The sequence below is a fragment of the Typopeltis vanoorti genome, chromosome 5, assembly GCF_054136105.1.
Source record: "Typopeltis vanoorti isolate ZY-2024b chromosome 5, IOZ_Tvanoo_1.0, whole genome shotgun sequence".
NCBI classification, from domain to species: Eukaryota; Metazoa; Arthropoda; class Arachnida; order Uropygi; family Thelyphonidae; genus Typopeltis; species Typopeltis vanoorti.
This window is the reverse complement of record NC_143553.1, coordinates 124,983,853-125,008,655: the sequence shown is the minus strand read 5'-3', so window position 1 is coordinate 125,008,655 and position 24,803 is coordinate 124,983,853. Positions and strand designations below refer to the sequence as shown.

The following is a 24,803-nucleotide window of genomic DNA, read 5'->3' as shown; positions in this document are numbered from 1 at the left end:
GCCATTATGCCTCTCATTTCTGTCAGATCTATTGGAACTCAAGCAGCTGCTTCTCACTGTCCCTTTACAGTTGAACTGTATATTCACCTGCTACTTCCAGTCATCTTTCAATTCCACCTGAATTCTGTGGAACAGTCTCCTTTATTAAGCATTTCCAAAGGACTGCAATTTCCATCAGTACAGAAAGAATAGCAACTGATGACTCTATTCCTGAACTTGCCTAAATATGGGCATCTGTTTGTTATATGCTCTTCAGCCTTTTGTGTGTGGGCAGGAGAAATTTAAATAACACAAAAACAAAACCATTGGACTGAGGGGAAGAAACTTCCCTTCCTTGTTTCTTCTCACATGTTGTACCATCATTTTATATTGTTTATATTTTATATGATTTGGAAGAAAATTGTAGATAGGAAATTAGTAATGATGTAAATTTTTCATGTAGTATTATCATATCTTGTACACTCCTTGACTGTACATGTCAGGAATTTGATGATGTTTCTTCTCACACCAAAATATAATTAAAAAGTTGGTATTTGTCAGTTGTGTTGAAATATCCCCAATTGAAGAGAAGAAAACTGGAGAAAGAGAGAGCGAGAGCAGATACAGTCATACCCTGACTTACACGAATCCGGAGTTACACGGTTTCTTATATGTATGTATTCCCATCCTGCTTCACACCTCACCACTACTTGTATCTTTTTGGCACCGGCCGCATTCGCCAGTGTTGCACATGCTGTGAACAAGCACTGACGTGTTTCGCACGGTCTCCATTCATACACGATTTTTATAGTCTACAAACCTTGTGATTGTTTAATGTTATGTTCTTGATAAAAATTTTATCACATAAAAAATAATAATGTCGTCCGATTCTTCTGCAGCTAGCAAGAAAAGAAAAACATTGACTTTGGAAACAAAACTTAACATTATTAAGGATTTTGAAGGCGGAATGAAAATTTGTGAGCTAGTAAAGAAGTTTGATCTACAGGAATCTATAGTAAGAACAATCAAAAGAAAGGTTTACACATTTTGGAGGACATAGATTCTAACAAGGAACAAATTGTAGCCACAAGGCAAGGAATAAAAAAATCATTAGCTTGCTATGAAGAAATTTTGCATGACAAGAAAAAGACATTATGTCGTCAGACGAATCTATTAGATTTTATGAAACCTTCAACATCAAAATCACTTTCTTTTTTTTATGTAGGAAAAACTACAATTATGATTATATTGCTTAAAAAATATAGGTGTTTTTGTAAACCTTTGGTCCCAATTAACTAATATTTTGTATATTTGTATATATAAATTACATGCAAAATTATACCCCGAGTTACGCGAATTCAACTTGCACGCTTTTTGTTGGTCCCACCTACCGTGTAACTTTGGAGTATGACTGTATATATGACAGTTATGTTGTCGTGTGTATAATCTGTTGTTTCAGAAAATATGCATTGGCTAAATTTGGCAGTGATAATATATCATCATCATCAGTGGCTTTAACAGGCACTTAAGTGCCCATTGGCCAAGTATCCTCGGATTTCATAATCTGTAATATGAGGATAAGGCGGTTACCCCCTATGCCTCTAAGTATTTTATGACTGTAGATCCATGTTTGTTCATGGGCCAGTTTGCTGTTTTGAGGGACAAAAAACCCAAGTTTCTGGGTGAAAAAAATCCTCTACTTCCGTATGAGACTGACTAACTCACCTTTAGTCAAAAGAGACCAGATAAAGATTCCTCATGTCATGGACGGGAATCGAACCCCTGGTCTTTTCAACCAAAGGACTTCGTCTATACCGACTGAGCTACGGAGGCTCTAGTGATAATGTAGGTGGTGTGGAATGCTCATAATTGTATAAAAATACTAAGTGAGATTTTCAGTTATAGTTTACCCTTGATTTTTCTTTTGTATTATAGAAAGGGAAGGGATGAAGACAGGTGGCCATTCCCTGAGGTTACAAATGGAAGTGATGAGCAAGAGGATGAATAGTACTTTTTGCGTGGAAGGTGGTTGAACTGTGGAATGCATTGCCTCATAGGGAAAGTGAGAGCACAAACAGTGAAGGTGTGTTAAGGACTGGTATGTTACTGTGTCGTGAAGGATGGGCCTCCCTCATTGAATCTCTTGACTCCATGGAAGACCTGAATAATAACACAAAAACAGATAGTCTAAAGTTTTTTGTGCTGTTTTTTTTTTTAATATAATTTATAAAAGAAAATTGTGACAATAAGTCAGCAAGGAAATGTTGTCTGGCACCTATTATTTTAACAGTGAAAGGATTCATAAAACAGTAGGACTTAACAATATATCACCACATGTTAGGAAGGAATGCTCTAGGAATTAATGGTAACCCTGACACACCTGTTTAACATGAGTCTTTCTACAGGACATGACCTAAGGGGGGGGGGGCACGGATATGATAGGTGTGTAGAGTCTTAAGTGCTGTGATATTTGTGATCATGTTACATTAGTTATTTTTGTAATCCCCGTAGATGTCCTAGTGACTAGGACGAAATATAGGAAGTATTAAATTCTTTTTTAATCCTTTCTGAGTGTTGTAAAAAATTCATTAAGCCTCAAACATTATGGGATAGGATAGGCTACAAACAGTGGTGAACTATAAGGGGCTCGCCCGAGCCCTTTGTTAAATTTTTCTCAAATTTGCGAGCCCCTTGTTCTTCTTGTTTACTTTTTTATTTTTTCAAAAAAAAGGAAAAAAAAACATAATTTTTTAAAATATATTAAGCGAAAAACTCATACGGTAACCTAACAAAGTGATTTTATTAAAATCACTTTGTTAGGTTAAAATATTATAGTTACTGTTACTACTGAAATGGGTCAAAGCTGTATAACTGAGAGGAGACCTCCACATAGCCTTTAAAGGAATGCGGAGAACTGACCAGGGCTTCTGACCTAATGTCCAATCCTCACCTTCTTGTGGTGCACCCCTGATGGGTATCTACTTTGATACTGAACGAACGAGGATGGGCTGACAATTTGGGATTTAGCCGACCAAATTGTATTCTTATTGGTAAAACCAAAATAAAAAATGATGGTATAACATGACAAAATTTCATGACGGCTGGGGCGTCGCCCAGTTAAAAAGGCCCCCGTTGTTTTCGCCAGGGAACCAGGGCGAACAGCGAAAAGTCAGCTACTGGAACAAATCTGAAAACAAACCCCAACTCAACATCACCAGAGTTAAAGATCGATACTATCAACGTAAGAAGCCTGAATGGCAAAGAAATGGAGCTAGCTGAGGAATTCGATAAGTACCAGATCGACATAATAGGGGTGACTGAAACAAAAAAGACCAAAACTGGTGAGATCTTTCTGAGCAATAAATACAAAATGTTATATTCAGGCAATGACAATCAAGGAAAAGAAGGAGTAGCCATAGTATTCAACACAAAATATGAGGCTAATCTTCTTGAATGGCAGTCAATCTCAAGTAGAGTAATGTGGGCAAATATGAGAATGGGGAACTGGACAATGAGACTTATTTGTGCCTATGGTCCCACAGAAGGTTCTACTAAGGTAGAAGTGGAGGAATTTTTTGAGGCTTTAGAAAAAGCAACTGACACGATGAAAAAGGAAAAGTTGGTCCTTGTTGGGGATCTAAATAGTAGAGTAGGAAATGATTGTGAGACATACAAAAATATTTTGGGAAAATTTGGAGAAAAGAGCAAAGCTAATAATAATGGCAAATATCTGTTGGATTTCTGCTCAGGACATGGACTGGTTATTACAAACACCATTTTCCAACATAAAAATGTGCACAAATTCACATGGAGAGAAGAGGCTAGGAATAAGAAAAGTCTCATTGACTATGTTATTGTTGATAGTGATGTTTTCTCCCTGGTGCAGGACACCAGAGTGTACAGAGGATTTGAAATTGGAAGTGATCACTATTTAGTCTTGAGCAGGATAACATTGAATTTCATATTGAAAAGAATAACATGTAAGAAAGTTTTAAAGCGAATAAAAGTTGAGCAGCTCTCAGATGTGAACTGTAGACTAAAATACAGAAATATTATTGAAAAGAAAATGAAAGAGTTTGAGAACAGGAATCAAACCTTGGAGATTCAGTGGCAAACTCTGAAGGAAACATTGATTGATTCTGCCAGAGAGGCATGTGGTGAGGTTGTGTGCAAGGATAAAAAAATCAGAACTCCCTGGTGGACACATGAAGTTAAAGAGGCAGTGAAGGAAAAGAATAAAGCATATCAAAAGTTCCTGGCAAATAAGTCAGCTTTTACTCTTACAGAATACAGAGACAAATGTAAGAAAGCTAAACAGTGTGTAAAACTAGCTAAACAAAAGTCATGGGAGGACTTTGGCAAGAATATAGAAAATAAATATCAAGAAGGTGGCAAAATATTCTGGAGGTTGTTGAAGAAGCTTAGGAATGGAGGAAAGGGTGCTGTAAAAGGAATTAGAGATGATAAAGGTGAAATGAAAACAGGAGAAAAAGATATCCTTGAAGTATGGAGTAATTACTTTGAAAAACTGCTAAATGAAACAAGCAGTGATGACAGCACAGTGATAAAAAACACTGACCAGGCATGCAGTCAGGAATACATATCCATACTTGAAGTAGAAAAAGCCATCAAAGGCTTGAAATGTGGGAAGGCAGCAGGAGTAGATGATATTCGACCAGAAATGCTGAAGTATGGTGGTATAAGAGTCTTACAGTGGCTGCACTGCATAGTTCAGAAAGCCTGGACAGAGGGACGAATTCCCGATGATTGGAGTAGAGCTCTCATAGTACCCATATATAAAAAGGGAAACAAAACTGAATGTGAGAATTACAGAGGTATTTCCCTACTGAGTGTTCCTGGCAAGATCTATGCAAGTATACTTGAGAAACGGTTGAGAGGAATTGTGGAAGAAAAGCTTGGTGAAGAACAAACTGGATTCAGGCCAAATAGAGGCTGTCAGGATCAGATCTTCACTTTACGACAAATAGTCGAGAAAGCATGGGAATATAACAAAGATCTGTATTTAAGTTTTGTCGATTTGGAAAAGGCATATGACAAGGTGCCAAGAGAGAAGCTATTCAATACGCTGCAGTTATATGGTGTCAATGGGGCATTATATCAAGCAATACTTAGTCTTTATTTGAGTTGTGAGTCAGCAGTTAGAATTGAAGGAAGTACAGGAAGATGGTTTAATGTTAAATCTGGTGTGAGACAAGGATGTACATTATCCCCTCTGTTATTCATTATCTATATGGATCACATTATGAAGGAATGTGGTATTAAACCTGATATCAAAATTGGAGATGTTAATGTCAGCTCTTTGCTTTATGCGGATGATGTTATACTTCTAAATAAATCCGCTACAAGTCTGCAAGATTCTCTGACTAAATTGAATAGCTGTTGTAATAGATATGGTATGAAGGTCAGCAATAAAAAGACAAAGACAATGAAAATAGGCAGAATCATTGAAAATGTCAACTGTGTTGTGAATGGAGAACCTGTGGAACAAGTGAAACATTTCAGCTACTTAGGCACGATTTTTACTGAAGATGGTAAATTAAATAGAAATAGACAACAGAATCGGCAAAGCTGGTATGGTAGGAAGTTTAATTGAATAAATTCATATGGAATAAGAGAGAAATTAGTCGGAACACTAAATTAGCTGTATACAAGACTGTGTTCAAACCAATTTTAACTTATGGATCTGAGAGCTGGGTCAGAAGTAAAACACTTGACCAAAGACTAGAGACCGCAGATATGAGAGTCCTGAGAAAGATTAGAGGCGTGAACAGATGGCATCAATGGCAATATCATATTAAAAATGAGGATATTAGGAAAGAACTTGACATTGTCAGCATCCAGGAATGCGTTAGCAGAGCTAATCTCAGATGGTATGGTCACTTAAATAGAATGGGAGAGGAAAGATTAGCAAAACAAGTGTTCTCTGCCAGGTTGGCAGGAAAACGACCCAGAGGAAGACCAAGATATAGATGGATTGATACGGTACAAAGTGCCTTAGACGATAGAAATATAAGATCTGATAATGTTGGAGTCTTGACAAGTAACAGACTGATTTGGAGGAAAATTGTAGATAGGAAGTTAGTAATGATGTAATTTTTTCATGTAGTACTGTCATATCCTGTACACCCCTTGAGAGTACATGGCAGGAATTTGATGATGATGAATTCACTTTTGGTAATCGCATATAAATAAATAGGACTATAAAATAATGCTCCTTGATTAGTACCATTGATTATCACTTGAAGTATAAAAACAAAAGAGAAATATAATGGACTTCAATATTATTGTGTGTAGATAATATTTATTTATTATTTATAGATTGTCATAAAAACTTCTATCGCAAACAAAAGAAATTTATTTTGTTTATAAAAATTGCGGATTATTTCATATGTGCGATTATAAAAGATTTTATTCTTATTATATTTTGATAGTTAAAAATGTTTTTCTTATGAAGATAAATTAACACAGATGATTATGTGCAAATATTTCATGTTTAGATCATGAAATATTTGTTTAAAAATGATAGCCTTTACAGGTTGATTGGCATTTGTACACAAGCTGTATTAATAAACGTTTTTGTGAAATACGGCTTTTTTTTGCTCGACGATGCAAGCTCTTTGTTAAAATTTCCATAGCTCACCACTGGCTACAAATTATAGACCAATTTCTGTCTGGAGTTGAATATATAATTGGCTCTTAGGGGCCATCATTGTTGAAGGTTCACTGTTTAACTTGTATGTTAATGATATTAGAACAGGCTTAACGGGTGATATGCCGTTAATTCTCCTTGAACGAGAATCTGTGTAGACTGATTGAGCAGGCCAGTGAGTGGAGCTATCTGTTTAATGTTGCAGAGTACAAGGTTTTGAAATTTGATAGTCAAGGTGGGGATGCAGAGTATACAGTTAATGGAGAAATTTTGAAGGAGATGAGAGATTCAGGAGTGATGGTGGACAGAGACGTGAAGTTCAGGAACCGCATTGCTACAACAGATTGTGACAATGATGAGCACCTTGACATGCCGAAGCAAAGACTTTTTGGTTCCCTTGTATAATATAATGTTATGATCAGGCTCATATGGACTACTCTGTGCATATTTGGTTGCATGGTTTTCAAGGGAATGAGGATATATTAGAAAGGATCTGGAGAAGGTTTGTTAAGTCAGGAAAACACAACATAATTTCTATTTATTCACAACCTGACTAATTCTGTCCTGATTGCTCCCTTCCTTCTGTGGCAGCTGTTCACCGTCAAATTCAATGCCTTGCTTATGATGTGACTCATGGAATCTAGAAAGGGTAGGGATTTTTGGTAGTCATGCATTACTTTGGTCCCTGCTTTGGCATGATGAGTTGCCCTGGATGATACAATCAGAATGGTCTGTGGACTGGGCTTAAAGCCTGCTGCAGTGATGCTGTAATATCCAGAGTAACTCTAGGGTTCCATTTCTTAGAGCTTTTATTGCTTGGCAGGTAGTGGGTGTTCACGTGTGGTGTGGTTATGTGATGGTGCCAAAACAGAAAATCCCTTTGAGCATGACTCCTTCAATCTGAAATTTTACAGGGCCCACACAAAGCAGTATCCCAGACAAGTACATATACTATAACTACATCTGATATCAAACAGAAATAAGAAATAAAAGCCATCTAGCACACCCACCCACCCACATAAATATACCATCCTCATCATCATCCATGCAACAGGTGAATAACCAATATGGAAATATCATCCTTTCATAGATTACCACAAGTTAGCATACAAGCTGCAGAGGATGGGAATAGATAGTATATTAGTCAGATGGATCAGAAATTGGCTCTCTGAACAATACCAGCAGGTTGTGTATTATTTGTAAATGATATATCATGTGGACTGAGTGGAGATATTCAGTTCTTTGCTGATGATGCAAAGTTGGGAAGAATTATCAGTAGCACTGCTGATGTTAATTTCCTTCAGGAAGATTTGAATAGACTTGTGACTTGGAGAAAGGAGTGGGGTTGTAGTTTTAATATTAATATGTGCAAGGTGTTGCATTTTGGAGTGCAGAAATATAAGGCTGCACTCTGAAATGCACTTCACTTCCTGCCCTCGACAGAGACTTACTGCCTGAAATGGATGAGATTAGAGATTTGGGAGTCATGGTTGACAGTAGGATTAGATGGCATATTTCTAGTGTTGCAAAGGCTGTGCATAGTACTGTTGCTATGATAAGAAGCACTCTGACATGTAGGGATAAAGAAGTGGTTTTTCCACTGTATAAAGCACTGGTCAGACCACACTTGAACTATTGTGCTCAAATCTGGTCACCTGGTTTTCAGTGTGATGTGGAGACATTAGATAGGATCCAGAAGTCAGTTACTAAGATATCAGGAATTTGGACTATTGGCTATGGAAAGAGGTTGAAAAAATGTGGATCGCAGAGTTTGGTAGATAGGAGGAAAAGAGTTGTTATGATAGACACATTTAAGTTAGTGAGAAAATTTTATCAGATTAATCCAGATGAGATTAATCCAATAAAAGAGTAGAAGGTGAGAGGGGAAAAAATGTAAGTGGAAATGATGTAAGTGTATGGTGAAGAGGGATGTGAAGAGTGGATTTTTTACAAGAAGAATTGTCAGTGAATGGAAAGCATTACCAGAAGATGTTTTAATGCAAGGAGTGTAAAGGATTTTAAGATTCAGTTCATTCAACTGACAAGTATCTTGTCAGTTGAATGAACCTCCCATGATGAGTCTGCCGACTCCATGGAGGGGGCAATAATAATAAAGTTGGTTTTACCTATGTGAAATGTGTGGGATATGAGGACAATTTGAGGAACTGCAGGGCATTGTGAATAGAAAGAGAGAAGATATGATTGAGACATAAGTTAGTGAGCAGTGGAGGAGAATTTTCATTGAGTACAGGGAGATAAGGATAGAACAAGAAGCCATCCCAGGAATCTGTATAAGGAGGGTATGAACAGGAGAGAGTGAGCAGCAGTGTCTCTGCGTGGAGAGTGATGACTGCTTCAATTAGCACCCTTGTACATGGCCATAGCTATGCACTAGCACCTAAAAAAAATTCCCTGCAGAAGAAATAATGATCCAAGTAGAATGAGGTAACCTTAGCCTTCTCAACCATATTCCCAACAACATTGGACTGGTTGTAGCCAATGTACTCACTCATGCTAAATCATCAAAAAGCAACCTCTCAAGAAAAGAATTTGAAGCTCTGCAAGAAATTAAAAACAACAACAGAACAGTAACCAAAGTAGATAAGGGAAATGCCACTGTGGTTTTAAACCAAATAGATTACGCAGGTAAGCTTGCCTCCTTACTTGTGATTGCTCTACCTCCAGTAGACCGTCATCCTGCCAATATACAGATACCTCCATAAGCTCTTTAAAAAGATCATCACCTCTTAAATTGAAAGCCAAACGGCTATTTTTCTGGCATCCTTAATAATAATAAAGGGGATACAAATCCCTTGTTGTTCAACTGCCAGTAAGAAAACTCTAAGATCGAGAACTACGAATCTATGAGTTTCATATATACCGAAAAACTATCGGCGAATCCATAGTTTTACAGTATATATGAAACTCGTAGATTTGTAGTTCTCGATCTTAGAGTTTTGCTTACTGGCAGTTGAACAACAAGGGATTTGTATCCCCTTAATTATTGTCATCACCTCTTAGTTTGTGGAAGTCGCAAACAAACTAAAACCATATAACTCTTGACCCCCCTGGGTATATGGGCTACCAATAATTCATAAACAAAATATGCCATTGCATCCCACTGTGGATGGCATTGATTCACAAACTCTCAGCCCACTTTAAAACCAGTATAGAAAAACCTCATACTTTATCACACTGACATAATGGTCAGTTTTGATGTCTCCTCTTTACAAAGATATCTGAGACCTCATCCAAGCCATATTTTCTACTGATATCTCAGCCCTGTTTCAGTTCACCATGGCTATTTCGTTTGGCAAGGAAAATTCTACAAACAGATGGGGGGGAGAGACAGCCATGGGTTCTCTGCTTTCTCCATTCCTGGCTAACTTCTTCACGGAGACTTTTGAAGAAATAGCCTTAAACTCTGTCCCACATAAATCTACTGTCAGGCTGTGCTACGTAGATGATGTGTTCTCCATTTGGCCACATGGCCTAGATACGTCAACATTTTCTTAACACATCTAAACAATCAACACCCCAGGATCCAGTTTACCTTAGAAAAGGAAAACAACGAGTCTCCCATTCCAAGACATTCTAATTATGTGCCAGCCTGATGGACCACTGGCATTCTCTGTTTACAGAAAACCCATGCATACAATAGATACAGGTAGATACATTCCCCCCCCCCAACAATATGGGATTATAAAAACCTATAGAATAGGGCATAATTAATCAGTTTTGATAGCAGTGCCCTAACTACCGAACTTGAGCATATTCTCTACAATTTCTTAGTCGGTGGAACAATCCTTTAACCACAATTCCCCCCCCCCCCCCCTTCAGAGCAGAGATTACTCAAAATCTGTCACCATTTCATATATCTGGGACACATTCGAAAAATTAATAAAAATCCGAAGGAAATACAAACTTACAACCATTTACAGACCACATAAAAAATTGGCATCCCTTATCTGCTCCACCAAAGAACAACCACATTCCCTTTACCTACCAGGTCTCTTGCAGTTGCAAACTGCCCTTCTACAGCCAAATAGGCAGAATGGTCAATATCAGAATTTCTGTACACAAGGATTACATCCAGGACTACATCCAGTTCCTTTTACACTGTTACATTACATCACACCATTACTTGCTGACCATGCTTTGGACACCCACCACAGGATATGCTGGAAGAAGGCCACTATTATATCACAGCAAATACAAATATGAGAGGCTATTCCTCGAATCTGTAAATATCTTAATCTTAACAATAGGCATACTAGAAATGCAAATTTCATGAAATTATTATTATTATCATCACCCCAAGACCCCATCTAATTAAAGACTCACCTAGGAGGTGGGGTCCTTTTATCATACACACAGCTCATCATACTGTGCCTTAAACACACTCAAATTCTCTGCAGACACCACACTCTCAGCAAGGCATTCCAATCTTTCACAACTCTGCATGCCAAAAACCTGCTTCTCACTCCCCTGCTCACACTCTCTTTATACAGTTTTCAGGGATTACCTCTGGTTCTCCCAATGTTTTCTGTAGAACCTCTCCGACATTGATCCTGTAATAACCCCCTTACTAACTTGTAGGTCTCTATTGTATCTCCCCTCTTCCTCCTATCCACTAGACTGTAAATTGCATCTTCCTCAATCTTTCCTCATATTTGACATTCCAGAGGTCAGAAACTACCTTAGCCTCTAAAACCCTTTCCAATATCTCTTGTTTTTGAGAACCAGGTGACCAAATCTGGGCACAGTAGTCCATCTGTGGCCTAATCAAAGCCTTATACAATGGAACAAAAATCTCCCTACTTTTACAAGTCGGTGTCCTCCGCATCATTCCCAGAAGTCTTTGTGTTGTCTTCACAATTTTGGCAATGTGTCCCCTAAATTTCTGCCTCCTTGAAACTGCTCCACCATACACAACTCTCTGATACCTATCAGACAGCCAGATATCAGAAAGTGGTATATGACATGTGTGTGAATCTGCCAGATTTTAGGTGACCAGTAGTGTGCCCCTAGGATCGGTCCTTGAACCATTGTTGTTTAATCTATATATTAATGATATTGGAAGGGCCTTACAAGAATCTTCAAATATTTGCTGATGATACAAAGATAGGCAGTGTAATCAGAGATGCTACTGATATACATCATTTACTGGATGATTTGAATATGGGAAAATGATAATGGCTGCTATTTCTATATTAGTAAGTGTAAAGTCGAGTCATGGAGGCATGACAACAGAGAAATTATGTTTGCTCACAGCAGAGATGAAGGTTAAAACATAATGGTAGTGCTTTTGAGGCTGTGAGTTAGATGACTGGAGATGTAGTTGTGGTGGCAGTGAAATGTTTGCAGTTTGGTTTAGCAAATAAGATAAGGGTAATTGTGAGGATTTAATTATGGAAACACAGAAGGAAGAGAACATCTGAAAATAAAATTTTTTGAATTTCTGAGAGCAGGCTACCTTACACTTTATTACATACTTCATATAATAGAGGCTACATGAGGGTCCAGGATTTTTTATTTTTATTTTTATGAATAGCATCAGAGAATGTTTTTTTGAGTGTGGTATCATACTTTATCTCTAATCGGTTAAAGTGACCATGTGGTTACTCACGTGAGTGGAACTTGCTATCCACTTCTGTCGGGGATGGGTTCAGTCTTCTGTGTTTCCACAACAATATCCAGGAATCTCAGTTTCTTGTGTAGATGGTGAGCTGTCTATAGGTTTGTAATCCAGAGTTGACCTTTATTGATGTTTATCCATTTAGTTCTTGGTCTTCCTTTTTTTCTTTTAATCTTGCAATACAGAGCGAGATTGTGTAGCTTTTTTTGGTGGCATTCTCTCGACATGTCCATACCATTGAAGTTGCCTTCTTTTGAGCTTTTGTATTAATCAGTGTATAGTTTAGGTCTTGTCTTACAGTTTCATTTGTTTTCTTTTCTGTCCATTTTGTATTATTTATTTTTCTGAGACATTTCATCTCAAAAGCCTTCAGTGTTCATATCTCTGTCTTCTTGAGTGCCCAAGTTTCTGAAGCATATAGCATTATAATTGTGTATTGTAATTATAATTGCATTATTTTAGAGGTTTGGAGATTTTATTATTTTTCCAGATTTTACGTAACTTATTAAATGATGACCATGCAGTCGATATTCTATGTTTAATAGTGGTCATGGTATCTAAGTGTTTTATTATTACTGTTCCTAAACAGTTGAATTGTTTTACCTGTCCAATTGTTGATCCATTCAAGGAGAAGTTTACTTTTTTTTCCTTTTTTTTTTTTTTTTTTTTGCAATTATTAAGATTTTTGTTTTGTCCGTATTTATGGTCATGCTGTATTGTTTAGTTTGGTTATTAGGTTCACCATTTTTTCTTTTATGTCTGCTATCATTACGATGTCATCTGCATATTTTATGTTATTAAGGTTATAACCATTTAGATTGACCCCTTTTTCTCCTTCCAAGGCTTGGTTAACCATATCGTCTAGGTAGATGTTAAAAAGGTATAGGGATTCTTTCTGAAGCCTGCCTATTCTTCACTAAGAATGATCTCATATGTGCTCGTTGTATCAATAGTTGGTGGATTGAGTGGTGGAGCCAGACCTTTGTAGCATAGGTGCCCTCCCTCTGTGAATCTGTTGGACTCCCTGGAGGTAACACATAATAATAATAATAATATGCCCCATTGCATTTTTCTGCTTTTTTTGTTTAGCCAGTTTTCTTTAGCCTGTCGGCAGAATTTATCAATTTCGTTTTTGAGTTGTTTGTATTTCTTCTTGTTTTCTTCTGAGGTATATCTATTTATTTTTGTGTTTAGTTTTCTTTTTTCTTCATATTTTTCTAAAATTTTAGATGTTGTCCATTTATTATTGGGTCTCTTACAAATTCCTAAAGTTTCTTTCTGAGTTAATTAATATTTCTTTCCTGTTTCCCAAAGGTTTTTGATTTCATCTGTTTGAGTCCTATTTATTTCTTCAATTTTCCTACTGTAGTCTAATCTTATTTGGTTATTTTTTAACTTTTCTGTTAGGAGCTTATCAGTTCTCTTTCTTTTATAGTTGACTGAATTTTGTCCACATTGTTGCAGAGAGGAGTTCATGGTCTGTATCCAGCTCTAGGCTTTTGAGTGTTGTTATGTTTCTGATTGAGGTTTTCCATTTATTTCTAATTAGGGTATAATCTATACAATTTCATTTTTATTCATTTATTTATTTATTGCATTTGTAACTTAGCTTATATTGGGGAAACTGGAAGTACAATCCCTATCTGTAAAAAAAAGAACACAAACTGCATATTAAATATAATAATTTTGGTGAAGCAGTCCTCTCAGATCACGCTCTTAACACCCTGTGTGGAATGATTAGAAAAGTACTTGTTCTTTGCATCATACAAAAACTTGGTATGAATGGAAATTTAAAGAAACCTGTGAAATTTTGATTAACCACCCTAATCTTAATAACTGGGCTTAAAAATGCCAAGAATTTAGATGGCACACATTCAGCCCACTTAGTTTCCAGCAAACCCTGACTTTAGGACTCTAAGCAATTTTTCATTTTTTATTGCCAACTATCCATACCAATTGCAATTTATATGTATACTTATATAAGTAATTTATTTCCTGTTTATTTATTTATCTATTATTTTCTGTATGAACATGTTACTCTCTAGCTTAAATTAACTTTGTAACCTAATAGATAACAATAATAACAGGACTCTAGCTTTGATGTAGTGAGTGTTTTTTTTTAAGCACCAGAGGTCAGACAAATAGTTTTAATATTTGAGCAGTAAGTTTAGCATGCCATGTAGATTGTAGTGCAGCTTGTTTCTTTATACATATATATATATATATATATATATATATATATATATGTGTGTGTGTGTGTATACTCCAGAAGATGACCTTAATGTGAAGGTCGAAATGTCGAGTGTATATTTTGGTTTATGTTGAACTAAAGTTTTACTTTAACACGGTAGTTGTATCCATGATATTGTGGGATAAAAATGGGAATAGAGTGACTGATGCAGAGGACATAGTGGAATTGTTCAATGAACACTTTATTGGAGTATTTCATCCTAGAGGAGTCAGTTTTAACTAGAGGGATAGGGTAAGTTCGAGGTTTAGAGGTACAGGAGGAGAGTGTGTTTCAGATACTGAGTACTCTGGATGTCAGTAAAGCTTTGGGACTGGATAGTATTTCACCACGAGTTTCGAGAGAATGTGCTAGGGTTGTGCCTGACAGTGCCTTTTACCTGGCTTTTCAATGAAAGTCTGGCTGCGAGAAAGGTGTCCAGGGAATGGAAGGAAGGTAAGATAGTGCCATTGCATAAGGGTGGGAACAGACTGGAAGTGTCTAATTATAGGCCAGTTTGTGTGTCATCAGTAGTTGTTAAGATCTTGGAGAAAGTAGTGAGGGAGCGTATAGAGCATTAGGCAGATGAGGGTAATGTTATCTGTGAGAGTCAACATGGATTTGTGAAGGGGGGCTCTTGTTTTAGCAATATGCTAGCCTTTTATAATAAAGTTACAAGAACATTAGATGAGGGAAAGGCATATACTGCAATTTTCTTAGACTTAGCAAAGGCATTTGACAGGGTGCCACATGATAAGCTGATATTTAAGTTGCAGCACATGGGTCTGGATGTCAGATTGGTCAACTGGATTCAGGATTGGTTGTCTGATAGGTATCAGAGAGTTGTGTATGGTGGAACAGTTTCAAGGAGGCAGAGGGTTACAAGTGGGGTCCCACAGGGCTCAGTACTAGGACCTATATTGTTTAACCTTTATATCAATGACATTGCAAGGGGATATTCAGTTGTTTGCGGATGATGCGAAACTGGGAAAGATTATTAGTAATGGTGCAGATGTGGTAGCCCTGCAAGAGGATTTGAATCGGCAAATGAATGGGGGTGTCAGTTTAATGCAGCAAAATGTAAGGTCTTGAGGTTTGGGAAACATCGATGGGATGCCGCATACTCAATGGGAGGAGTTATACTGGAGGAAGTAGGGGAGACAAGAGATCTGGGGTTGATGATTGATAGAAACCTGAAATTTAGGGGACATATTGCAAAGGTGGTGAAGGTAACACAGAGGATTGCTGCAATTATGAGATGGACACTGACCTGCAGAGATAAAAGGGTTATCATTCCGTTGTATAGGTCTCCGATCAGACCACACTTAGACTATTGTTCTCGGATTTGGTCCCCAGGATTTGAAGGGGGATAAATTAACTGTGGAAAGGGTACAGATACGGATGACAAAGATGGTTTCAGGACTGTACAATTTTGGTTATGAGGATCGGCTGAGGGAATGTGAACTGCCGAGTTTGGTGGATAGAAGAAGGAGAGATGATATGATTGAGACTTTTAAACTGTTGAGAGGTGGTTACAGGGTTGACACTGGGGAGTTCTTTCGCTTGGTTGAACCATCCCTGGAAGTTACGAAAGGAAACTGTGAGCAAGAGGGTGAGGAGTGGTTTCTTTGCATGGAGGGTGGTTGAACCGTGGAATGCATTGCCTGATGGAGTGGGGAGAGCGAGAACGATCAATGAGTTTAAGGAGTGGTATGATAGACTTTGTGTTTCTTAGGGGGGACCTCCCCTCGATAAGTCTTGACAGACTTTATGTTCTTAGGAAGAAGGACCTCTCACGATGAGTCTTTTGACTCCATGGAGGCCTGAATAATAATAATAATAATATTCTAATCACCGTGTAAGCACGAAAGAAAGGATTCTCATAATGTATACAATTTCATATTTCTCTATCTGGTGAAGTCTGAGTGTATTTAAAACTAGATCTATGGTAAAACATTGTATTTGAGATGACAAGGTTGTTTTCTTTGCAGAAATTGAGCATAGTTTCTCCCCTTTCATTTTTGGTTCCATTTCCAAATTTCCCCATTACGTCTTTTAGCTTTTTTCCGATCTTAGCATTGAAATCTCTGATTATGAATAGGATGTCTCTGGAGTTAGCATTATCTATTTCTTTTTGGAGATCGTTGTAGAATAGTTTGATGGTCTCCTTCATTGTGACTTGTGTCTGGTGCGTAAATCTAAATAACTTTATGCGTAGTCCTTTTTCTTTGGCTTTTAGTCTAATTCCTATTATTACATGAGATATCTGTTATCTCATGGAATAATAGGAATATGGCTTGATATCTGTTATACTTGCAGTAAGATTTTGCTTTATTAAACAAAATTGCTTAACTCCTTTTCTATGTACATTGCCTCTTCTTCCCGAATAGAATAATATGCCTTGTTTAGGCATCCTTCTCCTATCCAGTGAGTTTCTGAGATTCTTATAATATCCCATTTTATCCTTTTCAGATTTTCTTGTAGAATTTGGAGTTTTTTTGCTTTGTATAGTGATCTGATGTTTACGGTAGCTATATACTTATCATGTTTTGCTGACCACATAGAAGATTTCTCGCCAACACAATGTAAGGCTCATGTTTGCACGTCAGCATCCTTCTCGCAGTAGAATGAGATATATTCCCGGTAGTCGTGTAATCCGTGGGAGTTTTTGGCATTTTAGTGTGGCCGACTTTCCATTCCTCTGCCAGACCCTTTGGTCCACTGCTTCTTATTCTTTATTCAGAGCAACCTGTTGGGGCTTCCCTCATCTGCTACCCAAGGCACATGCCTGGTAGGAGTCTGGTCTTTCCCACAAGTGGAACAGGTGATAACAAAAACTTTTGAAGGAGAGAAGAACAGTGGAAAAAAAGCGAATGAAGAATTCATTCACAAGAGATCTGTACTGTATTAATTCATAAGATCTGTACTTTATAAGGGCGACTCAAGAGATGTTTAACAGTAACATTATGTTAATGTATACCAAGAGTCAGAAGAATAAATACAACAGGTGTCAAGAGCAACGGCACAGATTTCTCCAAATCTTTCCATGGAATGGGTATACAGAGGTGTGTGATGTAGGCCAGAAGATCTTTGCATCTAGATTGACAAAATCACTGGTGGTCACTAATTAGATGGCATTTCTCCAAGTGTTGAAGATGTTTACCTTTGCCATTACTTTAGACAAAACTGAGGTGAGAGCAATAGGTTGATAGCTTGATGGTAAACATTTATCTTTTTTGAGAACTGATTGTATTTAGGTTTTCTCTCATGCTGTAGGAGGGGAAGCCTGCTGAGTATATTTAGTGAATAGATGATAAAGAACAGGTGTTAGTTCAGGAGCACATTTCTTGAGCACAATGGGTGGGAGGATTCCATCACAACTGACTGCTTTTGTGGTATCCAAGTTATTTCTGATTTTTCTAATGTCTCTCTGGCAGAAGGTCATAGGAGTCATGAGATTCAATGTTCAAGTCAAAGGAGGAGGTAATTTCCCATGGAGTTGGAAGAGACAAATGTAGTCAGGATATCAGCCTTGTTGTTGGATGATGTTACATTGTTACTGTTAGGATGAGATAGAGAAGGTAGTACAGATGGGCAAAAGTTGTGCCTAACAGCTTTGGCAAGAGACCAGAAGGCATGACTGACAGTAGCACAAACAGTGAGAGAGAGAGTATGGATAATAGTTGATGAATAGGATAGGGGGGGTTGCTGTCTGTTATTATCAGTAAATCATGTATGGGCAAGTATTGTCACAGAAGAAGAATATGAATTGTGGTATGCCACAAAATTTTGTTATAGGTACACTATTTCTTATGTTAAATGATACCAGAGGAAGTTGAATAGGAAAAATGCAGTTTTTTGCTGCAGACTGGGGAGTGTAAAAGTAGTGAAGCTAACATAGCTCTCCAGGAAGATCTGAATTGATCTATATGGAAGCATGATTGTAGCTGAAGTTTCAGCTTAAATGCAAGGATTTTTAATTAGGAAGGCAAGCAGGAAATACCTTGTATTCAGTTGATGAAGATAAGAGACCATTAGGGGCAACATTGAATGGGACAAATGAAGAGGAGAAGAAATTTGTTCTGTGAGTTTGCACTGTGAGGAAGTATTGATTAGCTGCGGGATGTGTTTGAATGGAATTAACAAGAGAGAGAGAGAAGGGTATTATTGATGCTCATTCTGATGAAAATGGGCTGTAGAAGTATTTGTATAAGATGCAAGTAGTGGAAACAGCAACTGTGTGAAAGGGAGTGAAGTATATGAGAGAGGTCATTAATCAGTCTGACTGCCCCCCCCTTTTTTTTTTTTTTTTTTTTTTTTTTTTTTTTTTTTTTTTTTTTTTTTAAAGGAGCTCTTAGAGACACCAGCCCCAGATGTAAGAGCAATTGGGTAGTTGAACTGATTTATGATTTGTATAAAGAAGTTGTTTGGAGTTAAAATAACACCTCAAGCAAAAAAGAAAATAACCTAATTTTTTGGAAGTAGAGGAGGCAATATTTGCAATATGTTATGCAAAGAGACATTTGAAGTTAGTGTTATCCCAAGAAGACAAATCTCTTGATGCATTAGGATTTGGATGTTGTCAAAAATAATCCCAGAAGAGAAAGGTTCTTTATTGTGGGAAATGAGGCAAAGCTTCATTTTGCAATGAAATTGACAAGATTATCCAAATTGTGAGCATAGAACTGAAAAATAGGGAAAATAGTGTGAAGACAACTTGATGGATTATGGAAGAGTATATAGACTTTTAGAAATAAAGATAATTTCTCCACCTACAAGGCCATATTAGATTACATTTGGTCATCCGATTTTGGTGGTGGGTAAGTGATTTTGGAAAAAGTTCAGAGAACAAAGTATGATAAGGTCAAGTCTATGAAATGTATGAAGAAATACAATGACTCCTTGAGGAAGGTGTGACAAAATTGTGTTTTCCTGGAGTTAAGGATGTAAGTGATGCTTTAAGGATGCAGAGAGTTAAGATGAAAGAGAGATTCATTTTGGCTTATATGAATAATTTAGCAGGTCTCAAGTGTGGTATTTGAGAAGACATGAAGCATATGATAGCACATGCGAAAAAGAAAATTGAGAAAGTAAAAGTTGTGAATCTGTTATCTTGGAATGATAGTCAAGCTGAGACAGAGCTATGATTGTGAATGAGTCATTGTGTAGATTGTGCAGGAGGAATGGTGTGGAGTTTGTTGGAAGGAGGAATTTATATAAGGTGGATGGCTTGTTCAGTGAGAGTTCAGAAGTACAAAGTCAGGGAAACAATGTTTGGGGGGGGGGGGGAGGAATGCAGATGAGTTTGGGTCCAGGCAGTGTAGAAGTTAGTAAGTGGGAGAATGATCACATGATGCAAAAATATAGCACCCCAGGTTAACTTTAGTTGGCTAAGTAACACAAGGTGTAAGGGAAGTTGTGGGATGAAGGGAATATTGCAGTTAATGTATACTAATGCCAGAAGTATTCAAAATAAGGTTGAGAGTCTTTTGGCATTGGTTAGCAGAACTTAGACAAAATTTATAGGCATTAGTGAAATGTGGTTGACCAAGGATGATATGGTCATACGAATAGAATGCAAGGAATATAGTGTCTTCAGAGAGGATGGAAAGAACAGGACAGGGAGGGGTTTTGCTAATGGTAGCAGAGGAATTAAAGCCAAAAAGAGTAGAAGTACATCTGAGGAGGAGGGGGGGGGGAAACAGGGATTCAGAAGGAAGTTCCTTTGAGGCTATTTGATGTGAGATAGAGGCCAACAGGACTAAATGTGTAATTGGCTGCTGCTATATCCAGAGGGTATATGGAAGAATGTAGATGACATGCATTCACAAATTAGCATGATGATGAGTGCAGTTCATTATACATCTCTGCACCCTTTTCAAGATTATTTCATTCCTGTCAAATCCTGATCGGCAGATGTTTGCACAGAAATCTAGATATCTGATCAAAGCTTTATCCAGTGGAACAGAACCACCATCCTTTTATCAGTGTTGCAGCATTTCTCTGAGATGTCTTCACAACCTATGTAATATGTCTTCTGAACTATAAATTCTATCTACAATTACCCCAATATCCCTTGCTTCCTCCATTTCTTTCAGTAGAAATCAAATGAGAATGAAACATCCCATCTCTGGATTCCCAAACCTCACATTTCGTTGCATTTAACTGACATCCTTTATTCATTTGCCTGCATTTACAGCTTACTCAAATCTTCTTGAAGAGCCAAAACATCTGTCCTGTTGCTAATAACTTTTCCAGTCATCACATCATCTGCAAATAACTGAATATCTCCCTGTAATCAGTAACAATATCATTAACATAAAGATTGAACAAATGGTCCCAATACCGAACCCTCCAGAACTCTGCTTGTAACCTACATTAGCTTAATATAATTTAAAAGCTACAAGACATGGGTATCTGCAATCCAGTTTGTTTGCAGGGATTGAGTGAGGGAGGAAATTGTTGAGATTATGCTTAAAGGGAACATAGTTTATCCCACCTATGATGAACTTCACGTCATTCAGTTCCTTTCATTTCAATTCATTTTTATTTCCACCAACTTGAATGTATTTTCCCATCTCGTTCATACATATGCAAGAGGCAGCAAAGGTTTCTTATTAGTATTACCTAACAAAAACTACTTTTAAGCAGTTTTTGTTAGGTAATATGGATTTATGTTAGGTAACATGGATTAGATTCTGGAAAATCTGAAGAGCTAGGCATTGGTCTTATGTCAGATTTTAGTTATATCAAATGTAAGCTTTCCATAGAAATTACAAATACATTATTTAAACGGAAGTAACATACTATTACATATACTTTTGGGTCTTTCTAAATCATTAGCACCTCCAAAAATTATGAATCAGCCTGTTTTTCCAAATCTATTGAGCCAAATTACATTAGTTGTAATACTAATGAGAAACTTTGGTTTCTTATTTCGCTAAGAATAATAAAATCTGTAGTTGTTACCATTGAGAGTTCTGTGTTACTGCTTAACACTTGTGACCAGCTTATTACAAAAGCAGTCCATACTTGTTTTTCAGCCTCTAATTTTGAAATGTGATGATAATAAGTTAAGAATTTTTGGGCAGATTTGAGAACTCTTAGAAACAGTTCTTGTTACAGAATTCCTTGATGTAAGAAAGGATCAGAGAGAGAGAAAGAGATTGTGTGTGCATGTTCAAACCATGTCTCTATTTGTTTTCAAAGTACTGTTGTTTGCTGTGACTCTCCTACACAGGGCCGACCCCCTAGGAATTTTGCCGCCCTGTGCAGTAGCATCTTTTGCCTCCCCCCTCCTCCTTATTTTTCGTATAATTTATACCAATTTTGCCGTCCCGTGTAAATGCACGTTTTGCACCGTTGGTAGAGCAGTTAAGCAGATAAGAAACTGAAGATTGGGATTTGGCATTTCAAAATAGATGTTAGAATTGCATGACTCATTTTGAGATTGGGATTTGAAATTTTCAGCATGATGGAAGAACAGTAGGGAGCACCACTGCTTATTCATATAAATACATTCTTGATCCATTTCAGTCTTAGTATAAAACTTTAGTTGGATATATTTATCCAGTTTTAAAAGTAGTAATGTTTGGCATTTCTACATGAAGGTTACCACTCACTTTTAGAAATAATTTTATAAAGAAATATATATTGACATATTTTAATGACTGTTTCTTAAAGTTGATTTATTTTGTAAGTGAAAACTTGGTGATAAAAGCTTGGACATATAAAATGACTAGAAATTTTGTATTTTTAATATAGTGATGATCTCTAGCATCTCTCACCTAACTTATCTTACCTCTATTATTTAACAATACTTCCTATTAACATGTGAAGTATTGTGAAATGATAAGTGAAGGCGAGAAAGAGAGATAATATTATCTACCAGTATCTACTAATTGGTGAATTTACATACCCACTATCTTAATTATGTGTTATTATACTTATATCTTATATGTTACAGTCTAAGTGTAACTAATAAAGAGAATAAAATGCATAATTATTTTGTTTCAGATCTTGGCAGAATTTGATGACTCACATTGGCGAAAACGGGAATGGATTCGTGTATATGACAATATTTTCCTGGTTTTTTTAGTGGAATATACTCTTGTGTGGATGCCATCTGAGAAAAATCCTAGATACTTTTCACCTGGTTTGGTAAGTTGAAGGTTGTGATATTTGATGTTTATTGTGGTGATTCCAAATATAAATGATTGCTCATTGTGTGGAATATTAATACGAGGGGAGAGTCTGCAAAATTCTGATGAACACGTAGAACAAAATTGATATTAAAGCAACTGATATAACTCATTGTGTGGAATATTAATACAAGGGGAGAATCTGCAAAATTCTGATGAACACGTAGAACAAAATTGATATTAAAGCAACTGATATAACTACAAGAAGGAACATATCCTAAAACCCTTTAACCCCCATGTTTCATCAAATTGTAATAATTTGTTATTTTTCTTTTAGGATATATAAGAAGACATAACATTAATTAATTTATGTTCTAGATGGGAGAAAGTGGAAACCCATAGACATTAATGTATTCTATAGTTACTATAGAAACACTTCAGAAGTGTTATGATAATGTTTATCATTATATAATTTGTTTCATTGTTCTCTGATAATGATACTAAGCACAGGATTGATGACACTAAGTTAATAATATCCTTCATTTAGGTTGGCATATAAAACATACTTTGGGAGTGTGTAGTGTGTTGCATATCATCTTTGCTCTGTTGATATTGGTAGAAATGGAGTGACAAATTCCTGGCATTAGTCATTGCTTTTATTTTTTATTGGTGAATAATGTCCATAGCTACTTTAAATCTTTTCTGGTATCACTATATTTTTCTGTGGAGGAAGGATTTTTTTTTTTTTTTTTTTTTTTTTTTTTTTTTTCCCTCTAGTTTATCCTGTGATGATTTTCAAGAATGTGATCAGAAAGCCACGATTTGTCATCATAAGATTTTTATTTAAACTGATGCTCTTCTAAAGGCACTTTAGCATAGGAACAAACTATCCCTTGCAACAGCTGTTTTTGTGGTCCCTTTAGAGAGTCATTAATAGTGTTTATTCTATGTGACAAGTCTTTTTATGTGGCTCCTACACACAAAAGGTTTATTCATTTGTGAACTTATAGTACATTTGTTCTGTGGGTGGGTTAAGGATTTTATATATATTTTATTTATTTTGTGTATATGTTATTTTATTTAATTTCTTTCATTTTTTTAAAGTTTTTTTATTTATTTTGTTTACCTGATCCAGAAACTCTGCTATAGAGATTAAACAGACTTTTTCAAGCCACTTCAGGCCTCCAATAAGAAGGGTGGTGGTCTCACATTGGCAATTAAATTCATCTCCCACCTAAGACAGTCACAGGTATGCATGCCTACAGTGGGATTTAAACCTGCAACATGTTGGTTGGAGAGTGGATATGCTAACTACTCAGCCAGCCGGGCCCAAATGTTGTCCATGAGAGTTATTCTGCAGCCTTGTTCAAAAATATTGCCCAATTGCTGTCATCCTTTTCAAAGGAAAAGATGGATTCAAGCTTTCATTCTGATGAATGAATCTTCTTATATGAGTAAGTTTGCAGAAGACAGAGAAAGAGATCTGTTGATAATTTTTTGAACATTTAAGAATAAAAGCACTCATTTTTTATAACAATTGAAATGTGCTTATGTTGTTGTTTTAATGAGCATGTGATGAGAACATGTAAAAGTTGTATTTGCAAATCTGAGTCTGATTTTGAAAGAATTAAATGCAGAAAACTCACTCTTGCACAGATATCAGTGGTGCCTTCTCATTCCTTCAAGGGACACTAGGAGTAATTTTTGTCTGTCTCCCCCCCCAAGATAATGCTACTGCAACAACATGGAAAGATGAATCTGACTTCCTGGTATCATTATTCTATTTCAATTCCTGCATAGATAAAAGGAAAATCAGCTCTATACAAGACCAACACATTCATGCCCCTTGTGAGCTTCTTCCAAAAAAGACACCAGAAGAATCTTGAATAACCTATATACTAAAGAGGCTTCTTGTCTTGATAGTATTCCCCAATTGTACTTAAAAGATAGGCGGAGAACTGTGTACCTCCATACATTTCAAAGAATCATCTTGGAAGACCCAATCTATCCACACAATCTGTCATACCTCTCTTTGAATCCATTAACAGATTAAAAGAGGCACCAGAACAAGGGATCAACCCTTGTTCTGGTCCCTCTATCCAAGTGCTGAAACATTTTCCCTGCATCTATCCTATAAAACCCTTTAAG

The 24,803-nt window shown here is 36.7% G+C and overlaps 1 protein-coding gene across 1 annotated transcript in view; it reads left to right on the top strand.

The window, feature by feature from the left end:
• LOC150106785 (uncharacterized) overlaps window positions 1-24,803 on the top strand; it is a 602,332-nt gene that overhangs the window by 5,714 nt on the left and 571,815 nt on the right. Inside the window, exon 2 of the mRNA XM_090393483.1 lies at window positions 22,531-22,674. Coding sequence (XP_090249609.1) covers window positions 22,531-22,674 — 144 coding nt within the window. The remainder of the gene's footprint in view (window positions 1-22,530; window positions 22,675-24,803) is intronic.